Below are 11,143 nucleotides of genomic sequence, written 5' to 3' on the forward strand. Positions count from 1 at the left end.
AAAATGACGCAAGCCATCCTGTGCTACAGGTAACCAAGCCAACGGAGGGCAACTGTGTACGATCTGCAGACCAACGGCATTACTGAGCACCTGAACAAAACCATAGTAGACATGGCTGGCCTGTATGTGGATGCCGAATACAAGCATTGGGACGTCATCTTGTCTTATCCTGTCATCGTCTAGGACGCCGAAGCGCAAGAGACCGCCGGGATGGCAGGGAGGGCCCTACCCCGCTCGACGCCAAACTGTTCAACGCTACGGAAGAAAATGTGGACGTCGCAGTCCACCTATAGCAAGCGCAAAGACAGAACTCATTGCCTCGCAGCGCATTAAAGATAACAAACCTTCGACACCTGACGCTGCAACGTACGCCGACGCCATGCAGTATACAAGTCAGGTGACCGTGCATGGGTGTGGACGCAAATTCGACGCCGCAGACTTATCGAAAAGCTTTTGTGCGACTATTTTCGCACGTACCAGATCGTTCGTTGACTTGGAGAACCTTAGAGGGGTTGTTTTGTAGGCCAGTTGGTCATACATATTTCAAGAAATGCTTCAGCGCGGCAGACAAGGACAAAACGTAGAGAAAAAACACCACAGAGCGCCAACTAACAACTGATTTTATTGAAACCCGCGTCAACGAATATATGCTTTGCGCTTATCAACGACAAAAGGAAAAAAGATAACATGCAGTGAAGAGAGCATTAGGCACAAAATGATTAGCACCCGTGGCACGTGTGACACAAGCGAACATCGTCATGCCCCAAATCTAATCATTCTGATAGGAATTCTTATTCTCTCTTGAGAAGCGTCACAGATGGATTGCTCACGCATGTGTTTATCTCCGAACGAAGGATGACTGCTGCTTCAAAAATTTCTCTTTGAAGCTTGTCTTTTCTGCTGCCTAAAATAAATATACCGCTGAAGAGCGGGAAACAGCCGCATTCTTTGCAGTGCGCCGGCAGGTGCTCCCCAGTGCTGTTCTTGAACAAACCGGCAGGTGCATAAATGACAGACTAAGAGAACACTCAAACTCTCTTAAGAACAGCACTGGGGAGCACCTGCCGGCGCACTGCGAAGAATGCAGCTGTTTCCCGCTCTTCAGCGGTAGTTATTTTAGGCCGCAGAAAAGACAAGCTTCAAAGAGAAATTTTTGAAGCAGCAGTCATCCTTCGTTCGGGGATAAACAGATGCGTGAGCAATCCATCTGTGACGCTTCTAAAGAGAGAATTAGAATTCCTATCAGAATGATTAGATTTGGGGTATGACGATGTTCGCTTCTGCCACATGTGCCATGAGTGTAATCATTTTGTGCCTAATACTCTCTTCACTGCATGTTATCTTTTTTCTTTTTTGTCGTTGACGAGCGCAAAGCATATATTCGTTGACGCGGGTTTGGTTTGGTTTGGTTTATGGGGTTTAACGTCCCAAAGCGACTAAGGCTATGAGAGACGCCGTAGTGGAGGGCTCCAGGAATTTCAACCACCTGGGGTTCTTTAACGTGCACTGACATCGCACAGTACACGGGCCTCTAGAATTTCTCCTCCAAAGAAACTCAACCGCCGCGGCCGGGATCGAACCCGTGACGCACGTTTCAATAAAATCAGTTGTTAGTTGGCGCTCTGTGGTGTTTTTCTCTACGTTTTGTCCTTGTCTGCCGCGCCGAAGCATTTCTTGAAATTGGAGAACCTGACTACGAAATAGCCTCCGACGTAGCGACAGCGTCTATGTGGCGCCGTTCACGCCCTTAAGTTGGACGTGTTTTGCGCCTAAAACCTTATTGTAGGCTCTAATGGACACTGCTTGCATTTGAAGTGGCTGTTTATGCGCTTTCACTGTGTTTTTATGCGAAGCATACTACTTTAGCTACCACTTCAGCCCTTCACCGTGGTTATGCGCCTCCAAATCACGTGATACATGACGTCACACCACGTGACACGATGACGTCACGACAGTAGAGAAACGGGGGCCCACCTCGCGCCGTCGCTGTGGTTGTGCGCCTCCAAATGACGTGATACATGACGTCACACCACGTGACACGATGACGTCACGACAGTGGAGAAACGGGGGCCCACCTCGCGCCGTCGCTGTGGTTGTGCGCCTCCAAATTACGCGACACGATGATGCTTCGCATTCTCCAGGCTTAACCAAGTTAAGCCTCAGCCATTTTTTTTTTTCACTTTTCTTCCGCTGCAAAAGGATCGGGTCGATACTTCGTTAAAATGAAGGAGAGTGGTAAGGACGCAAATTTTTTTCGATTCTCCAAAGCGGCCGGCACGCGGATTTATCGCTTTGTTTGTGACGCAAGAAGAGACTAGATTATCTCGATTCATCGCACCGGAGCCAAATTTATGCTGCTCCAGAATGTTGGCTTACTTGGGCCGCCGTATCTCAAAACTTCGTTGTCAGCTTTAAATAGAAAACAAAATTCAAACAGCACTAGACACCAGGACCAAAAAGGAGACAAACACGGCGCTGAGGAGTAGGAAAACACGTCTCCTCCTCTTTCTGGTCCTGTTGTCTAGCGCTGTTTGAATTTTCTTGTCACCATGGAACACCAACTCGCCCAATCTGCCGTTCTGCTACTGTTTAAATCGAGCATGGCCGATAGCAGAGGGCCTTCTCTTCGACAACCGCCGAGCACGCTTGTTGGTTTAGCCGCCGCCGAGTCAATCCATTGTGCGTGGGCGTGAGTCAGCACAATACAGTTTTTCAGAAGCGCTTTTTGCCCTCTTCATGGATGCAGGACTGCCTTAACCACTGCATGACAATATTCAACAATGCACTGCGCACCTAGTTTTACATGAGAACTGTTATCAACGATAACTATATTCACGTTCAAGGGCGAAGGAACGGAATGCATGTAAACGTACAATTGACCTAAAACACTGATTGAAGCGCCTAATCTTTCTTTTTCACTTTAATAACCATCGGTAAGAAACCCGCCATGCCGGCTGATCGGATTTAGGGTTCGGTAGCTGATGCCATGGTCGCGTGTTCAATCCCCAGCCATGGCGACCGTATCTAGACGGCAATGAAATACAGAAACCACCATGTCCTGTGTAATCCTAGGAAACGTTAAAACACTCTATGTGGTCAAAATTGATCTCTTGCCCTCCATTACGATCCAATGCCCTCCAAAAGCCTCACCCTATGCTAACTCCGTGATAACACTATTCATTGCAGTGGCAGTACAGCTCTGTAGCCAACAGTAAGCACCTCGTCTATTTAGTGACCGAAATCTGCTCCTAAACTTGAGGAAGCATAAAAGGAAGTGCGTTTTAGGAGAGCCTACGCAATTTTTGCTCCATTATGGGCGTATTCCTGTTCAGCGTATAGTTTCACCTTGAACCTTGCACTTAGCAAGTATTTATTCATGCTAAAGTACTGTGAAGTGAGAGTAATATGGCGCTTTGCGGTCACAGATACTAGTAAAGCGCGATATTGCCCTGAGGCCGCTCGTCATAAATGTCATAAAATAAAGCAGTTTTATACCACCCATATTCATTAACGTCTCCCTCTCTCTCTGTCTCGATAATGATAACAATGGATTTGAACGTAGCTCATCTGGTGTTTATTACATCATCTCAACAAAGATTTTGATCTATGATAGAAATTTCCAGTAAGGTTGTGCGCGTACCCCTGCTTTCTACCAGGTAACATTATTCGATCCCTGGTGTTGCTTCATATCGTGCAGCGTCATCATTATCACTGGGAACGCAGCGCACTTTCCTTTTTGCAAAATTGACATCACAAGCGTTAGTGCAAAAATTGTAGCTTTGGGTAGTTTGTCAACTGCTCTCGAACCTCACTAACAACACTAACGTTCAATTTTCTCTGGTGCTAAAGAACGAACAGGGGTGGACACATAAGCAAGTCGGTAATCCTTCATAAAATTTTGCTGCTTAAAGAACACGAAGAACAAAGAAACGAGACTCACGCCACAGGCGCTCACTTCCACTGTCATCATTTACGATGAGAGTGGAAGTGAGCGCCCATCGTTTACATTGAGCGTACTCTCTTTCAATTTAGAACCCCGAACACTATCAATGTAGGCAAAGTTCGATTTGTTCTTGCTCTCAGTTTAATTAGTAAAGAATTACTGAGGCCTGTTATTAAAAGCATCTAGAACGTTCATTTATGAGAGCGATCAAACCTGTATGAACGCGTAATGTGAAAAAATGAACCGTGTGATCAACGCAGACAGAGCATTTCTTTATATAATGAAAGTTTACTTGCGCATTTACGCATATACTGAAAGGGGGGGGGGGGGGCACCAGAATAATGCCCTGAGGAACCTTTTTTTAATCGCTTTAATAAAAGTAGAATCGCTCAAAAGGGCCGCATCAAAAGGGTCGAATTTAGGGCTGTTTTTCTGGTTTCATTTATGGAGGCAAAAAAGGTAACGAGAGAAGCCATAAAAAATGAATCTTTATTTATGCACCTTAAAATATTAGTGTGATATGCGGCAGGCAGTCGGATGCAGATGCACGTTGACTTGCATTCGTAACAAAATGTTTCTCAATCTTAGCTTGCTGGTTGTGGAGATGTCAATAAAAAATCGGCACTTATGAACGTATAGAAATTACAAAGGTTGTTGTTGATAATGATGATGATGATGATTTGGCCTTCTCAGCAGCGGAGAAATCGCTGCAATGCGGACTAATCTCCACGACAAGGTTCATTGCAAAACCCAAATCAATGTCCACGCGACCGGTGTCAAACGACGGCAAGGGGCACAGCCTCTAGACTGCCTCTATTCAGGATACATGCATAGCGTTATTTTTGCCGCGGCGCAATCCAGGACTCTTTGGTTACGACGAACTGTGAGAGCGATGACGCTAACCGGAAGAGTTCACCTATAAAAAACTTATGCTCTAATCTAAACCATGGAGCATTCGCCCAATGCCACTAGCTTCTTGCTGTTGCAAACCCACATGCGTGCAGTCGAGGCCATCACGACGCAAAAGTCACTGCATAAATGAAAAAAAAAACAAGAATCGCCTCGTCACGGCCGCCCGTGACAAAGTAAAGTTAGGGAGAGAGAGAGAGAAAGCAGCTTCTCTACTCCTTCACGAGGATCATGGTGAGTTGCGTACGGTCAGCTGGCACGTATAAAAGCTGGACGCGGGATGGTCGGCACTGTATCTGCCGCTGCCGCATGTGTGAAGAGACGTTTGCGGCTATACTTCTAGTGGATATGATATCTAAGGTAAGAAATCATGTCGACAGCCCCGCGCTAGCATTCGACCGGCGTCTGTTTAATGTCGCGATAAAAATTACATTACATTTAATGTCACTTAATATACCTGCGATAAGCTAAGTGTATGATCAGAAATGCTTACAATAAGTCTGTGTAGAAATGTGTTGCAGGTGTGCTAGTGGCGAGTTTTCGGCACAACATTTTTTTTATTTTGGCAAGTTCAGTGCCTTTGAAGCCAGCGCGAGGGTGGCCGGATATGTCATCATTATAAAGTTTCTGTAGCCCTTTTATGATTGATTTTTTCAAAGGAATGGCTTAATGAGAGACAGCGTTAAGTAGTTCGTTCCTCGACACTCACAAGCACTAATCTTCAACGTACTACATGGAAAGCAAACATGTCATATTTGCGTGAAGAATTATTTATTATCGAAACAACGAGTTAGTGCTCTGGCATCCGTGTCGTTAAAGCAGGCACCATAGAATTATTAGAGTAACACTTCATTTAGAGGGCAGTTGCTTCTACAAATCTGAGCTTTTTACTGGGGTTTGTCCACTAGAATGATAATGCATGCTTCTGAAATGGTCGCTGAACAAAACGGCATTCCCGGATGACATTAGGCTCCATGAGGTGTTTGCACCATGGTTAAATCTGCTGCGGCACTTTCGTAGCATCAACCTGACTATTATCTCCTCAGTTATTTTTGTTTATAATTCATTGCTTAATCTACAGAAGGTAAGGAGCATGCAGACCTCTTGAAAATGTTTCTCGGGTAAGGGGCCTGCTTTTCATTAGTGGGTCAATGCAATCTGTTTAAACATACATCTCGTTTCCGGGTCTCACTCTTCTTGCCAAATCCCCAGCAACACTGTGGCGTTTACAGGACCTGCCCTCTTTCTGGGCCCTTCATTTGTTGTTGTCTGAAATTTTTTTTTTGAATTAATTTTAGAAGCTCCAAAGGTGTAAAAATGTGCAACATACAGTAGCGTTTTGGAAGCTTTTTTCTCGCCCACTCCTACGTTACAGAAGAAATTACATGTAAAGGCACTCAGATTTAACGGGACGAGGCAACTTCCGTCTATAACTCATTGTGCGCGCAATACCAGGAGGTCCGAGGGCTATTCGCGACATTTCCGGTATTGCCACTGCTCCTTGTTGTTGTCGCCTTGGTGGCATGGCACATACCCACGACGGGGGAATGGCCAGGGTTCAGTGAGGAGAGCCCAATGAAGGCAAATTGGTGCCAAGCTAATGGATTACCTTTCTTTCTACAGGCTGCCTTCGTCTTCCTCTCCCTCGTCGCCTTTGTGAGTGCGGGGAATGTGTTCGGCGGCGGCGGCGGCTTCCGGGGCGCAGGGTTCCGGGGCTCCATCTTTGCGGCGGCGGCTACTCCTGGCTTCTCCGCTGCTGGTGCCTCCTATGTGCGTAAGCCTTAATCTTGAAACGGCAGCTTGAATAGTGACGCCACACAATTTTCCTTTAGTTTTATAATAAACAAATGCAGGATATTGACACTACAGGTGAAACCAAATGTTAGTTTTAGCGTTCTTTAAAAGAATTGAAAAACAGTTTCAGGCGCCACTTCCCCAATTACACCAGATTTCCGGCTTTTGCTTATAAAAGTTGTCTGTATGACCTACCAGGCTAAGGTCCGCGAAATAGAAATAGGCGAAGGCCAATACGGAGTATCTATCGTCGGAGTGGTAACGAAGAGCACATATATCGCCAAATATTAATCAGGAGTACGTAATCATAAATGCCTTTCCGCAGCCAATTTCTGTGATCCCTGCCTTCAATATTCCAATCAGTTGCAATGTTTACTCAACACCTGCATTTTTATTTAATCTGCAAAGTAAAGCAGTGGCATGTAGTGCCCGATATGTACTCATACGTATCAAACTCCTAGGATTTCGGAGAAATGTCTCAGAGAAGGCGCGCTGTACCAATACAGTCCTCAACCTCAGAAAGTTTTGGTTTCTTGCTTCACCTATTATGAGTATATGTAAATATATTCTCAACGATTGAGGCTACCTTCTACAAGGAAGAAACAAAACTTGGAAGGTACTAATTTTGCGTGTCGGCGTCTCTCTCAACATTTTACAAATATTGTGGACGCGTACACTGGAGCATTGAAAGGTACACATGGGTGGTACTTCTCGCCTATGCCTAGATGAGACCACCTACAAGGGGACCAGCAAAACCTCACAATCTACGCTATTTTCTAAACTTCCCACAAACATTGTGCGTGTTAAGTTGTGTCACAGGGTAGGAAGAGCGTGAGGCGCTAGTACACCGCAGCCCAGTGGCCATTGCCCAGAACCTTATTACCACGCCCCTGCTTATTTGAATCAGCTATTACTGTCAGTAAACGGCAAAAAAAGTCGACCGACTCGGTGATCCGGGGGCTGTTGAGCACGTCGGAGAGAAGTGAGTACGTTCATGCATGCTAAATATGTTTAATGTGGCCACCTGCGCACTCCTTCGGAACGACAACTCAAGATTTATTGGTACACATATCAGCTGTTCACAGCAAAACGCATTTTAGAGTATAGATAGCTAGGATGTTGGTCAATCTACAATTTTATTGCCGGCAAGATGCAGCGAACTGAACTTGGTGGCGAAATTTTCGTTCACGCTGCTGCAATATGCGTCAGCTCCTTCTCAAAGCTGCAGGAAAAGAGGAAATCATAAAACAAGGTTCATCCCAGTTTATCCTTAATTTCTTGAACAATTTGGTCTGTCCAAATGTGTGTAAATTAGGCTAAATATTCTCATTCTTCTCAGGTAATGTACTCTAGATATCTTTGCCCTCCAAGGGGCTTCTTACGAATACCGTACGGAATTACAGCCTTTTGCAAGTGCGCGGGCAAGAATATTCTTTCAGTTAGTGGACAACCTGCAGGTGTTCCAGTGGCTAGAAAACTAAGGAAAACTCAGATTTCGCAGCCCATTGAATTTTCTCGATTGAAGCTGTTGTCGCCATGATCCGATCTGTGGTTTTAAGAATTTGCTCTTTTCATTTCTGCAGCCACCCCAGCCGTACAGCTTCGGCTACGACACCACTGACGAGTTCGGGACGCGGCTATTTCAAAAGGAGCAGGGCGACGCCAGCAACGCCAAGACCGGCTCGTACGGCTACCGGGACGCCAACGGACTGTTCCGCACCGTGAGCTACGTGGCCGACGCCGGCGGATTCCGTTCCAAGGTGGACACCAACGAGCCGGGAACCGCCCCGGGTGCCAGCGCTGACGCTGTGTTCAACGCCAATCCCGTCGCGGCTCCTGCCGTAGCCCCGGGTGCGGGCAGATACACAGCCGGCCGCTACGGGGGAGTCGGACCCTGGGCCTCTGCGTCAGGCGCCGCTGCAGGCGGATACGGCGCCGGTGGTCCTTGGGCAGGATAGTCAGACTTTTCATGCAAGGCCAATATTCCGTCTGGCGAAGCATCCTCTAGTCTCTATGGCGGCCAGTAGTGCGAAAAATACTTGCAACGTACTGGTAATAAAAATACGTTTTGTTTTGCGAAGACAGTGGCTAGGTTCCAAGCTTATTTCCAGCATGCCGCTGTTGTTAGTGAGCGGTGCCATTGAAATGTACAGTGGTCTTGGACTGCCAGGAATCTGAAAATAATGCTTAGACATTGCTCTAGGTATTAACGACATAAACGGAAGCGAATTCCCGACATTGAAGAGAAATTATACGCGATATCAAAGCAAGACGGCAAAGTTGCCTCCTCTCAGGGTCAACTTTCTATTCAATGATTTGCGTAGTTCAAGATATAGACAGACAGCGATGACGGTTTTGAAAATCGCAATAGAATGTCCAAGTCGATCGTTTGTGTCTTATGCAGAAAAACAGGATCAGATAAAGAAAACACGAAAACGCAGCAATGATAAAAACGAAATTTAGGAAGCTCTTTGCGCAACCACGCTGCAATATAGCGAATTCAAATATTTGTTAGACTGCTACACACGAAGTCATCCAAGCTATTTTTAAACTTCTGTTTTTACGGTGGATGAACATAGGGCTAAAAAGAACGTTCAAATTGAAAAGCAGCACACTTTCTTTTGTTGAAGATGTTATCTAGAAAGCTACTTAAGTTAAAGAAGCGCGAAAAACACAGATACTATGAGGGATGAGTGTTTTACGCAATGGTTTAAGTTGAGTGTGAATCCTCACCACTTTCTCTCATATGATATACCAGAAAGTTAAAAGGAGTCACATTCATGAAAACGTGCCTGTGGCATAACTGGCATCACTAGTGCACTTCTCTCGACGCCTTGGCTGCTTCTGTTTTCGGCAAGGTCTCTTGTACAAGAAGAACTCGAGAGGAAACAATAGACCTTGCCTCCTCGTCATTCCAGCCGATTACCGAGCTGACGGTCTTTTCGCCTACCACGATGAGCCCACGTCTGTACACTTGGGCTTTTCACGTACGCTCGCCAGAGTGCGGAACATGTACTACTGGCCTGTACTTTCTGCTGCTGTCAAACTCTACGTTAAAAGTTGCCGAGAATGCCAGCGCCGCAAAACGCCACCACTTAAGCCGGCGGGTTTTCTCAAGCCCGTTACAGCCCTTCGCGCTCCATTCGACCAGGTAGGCATGGGCTTCCTCGGCCCTTTCCCTTTGTCGCAGGGCGGCAATAAGTGAATCATAGTTGCTACCGGCTATCTGACTGGCTACGCCGAGACCAAGGCGATCCGTAGTGGCACAGCTTCTGAAGTCGAGGAGTTTTTCATGCACAACATCGTCTTGCGACATGGCGCCCCTTCGCGCGTGATTACAGACAGAGGGAAGGCGTTTACAGCGCAGCTAATTGACCACATCTTTCGGTTGAGCTGCATAACGCACCGCAATACCAGGCCTGCTGTTCGCAGAGCAATGGCTTGACCGAACGATTGAACAGGACTCTTGCGGACATGTTGTCCATGTACGTAGATATCCAACACAAAACTTCGGATGAGGTCCTGCCGTATGTGACCTTCGCCTACAACACCGCCCTGCAGGAAACTACGTGCTTTACTCCGTCCCGCCTTGTGTACGGACGTGATGTCCAGAGCATGCTTGATGCCATGCTCCCGTGCCCAGAGGATGACCAACTCGACCCAGACGCTCAACAATTTGCCCAACGTGCTGAAGAAGCCCGTCAGCTGGCCCGCGTGCACATCGGGCAACAGCAGAGCACCGATTCGCGCCGTTACAACCTTCGCCACCGACACGTGGACTACAAACCCGGTGACCAAGTCTGGGTATGGACTGCTGTCCATCGCCTAGGCTTGTTTGAGAAACTGCTCTGCCGCTATTTTGGCCCTTACAGAGTGGTACGGCGTGTGAGGGACGTTAACTATGAAGTGGTTCCGGACGGTGTTGCGCAACCCCGACGTCGACAGCCCAGCTCTGACATTGTGCACGTTGTGCGGCTTAAGCCGTATTATACTCGGGGACGCAGACGTGTTGATGTCTTAGAACGCTTAAGTTGCGGAACTTTGCTCGTTTTTTGTTTATTTTTTGTTACGTCGACAGCGCTCTTCTTTTTCATAAGGGGGAATAATGCCACCTAGCATTGCCAGGTGGCGCATAGCTGACGACGACGAAGTTAGGTTTGCGCCGTGAGGAATCAGTCGCCTTTGCTGCCCCAGCTTGCCTAGCCTTGTCTGTCTTCGTGCCTGGTATTAAAGCCCCCTTCGTCAACAAGTACGTTACAATATGTTGCGCTATTAACAAATTAAAAACTTTGTAAACAAAGTGGCGAAAGGTATGCCTATAACCATATGTTTGTTTAAAAACAATAATTAGCGTAAGTACTTACACACCTGTGTCTGAACGTTATATACATTTTCATTAAATGCATGAGTCATGCAAATATCAGAAGCAAGAGTTTTGTTTTTGCATAAAAGTAAAACTATTAAGGCCTGCCGTCATCCATTATGAAAATATCAAGG

At 46.5% G+C, this 11,143-nt stretch overlaps 1 protein-coding gene across 1 annotated transcript; it reads left to right on the top strand.

The window, feature by feature from the left end:
• The first annotated feature begins 5,200 nt into the window (after positions 1 to 5,200).
• Positions 5,201 to 8,604, top strand: LOC149344967 (uncharacterized). Its single transcript, XM_089542700.1, has 3 exons — positions 5,201 to 5,212; positions 6,476 to 6,622; positions 8,230 to 8,604. The coding sequence occupies exons 1-3, from the start codon at positions 5,201 to 5,203 to the stop codon at positions 8,602 to 8,604; spliced, it is 534 nt and encodes a 177-aa protein (XP_089398826.1).
• Positions 8,605 to 11,143: the final 2,539 nt, after the last annotated feature.

Source organism: Amblyomma mixtum, chromosome 5 (assembly GCF_055824585.1).
Source record: "Amblyomma mixtum isolate Tamu chromosome 5, ASM5582458v1, whole genome shotgun sequence".
Lineage (NCBI taxonomy): Eukaryota > Metazoa > Arthropoda > Arachnida > Ixodida > Ixodidae > Amblyomma > Amblyomma mixtum.

Excerpts from the sequence above, each read along its gene's own strand:
- LOC149344967 (XM_089542700.1), top strand. Across the intron at positions 6,623-8,229 it reads CCGCTGCTGGTGCCTCCTAT|CCACCCCAGCCGTACAGCTT; the intron begins GTGCGTAAGCCT and ends TCATTTCTGCAG.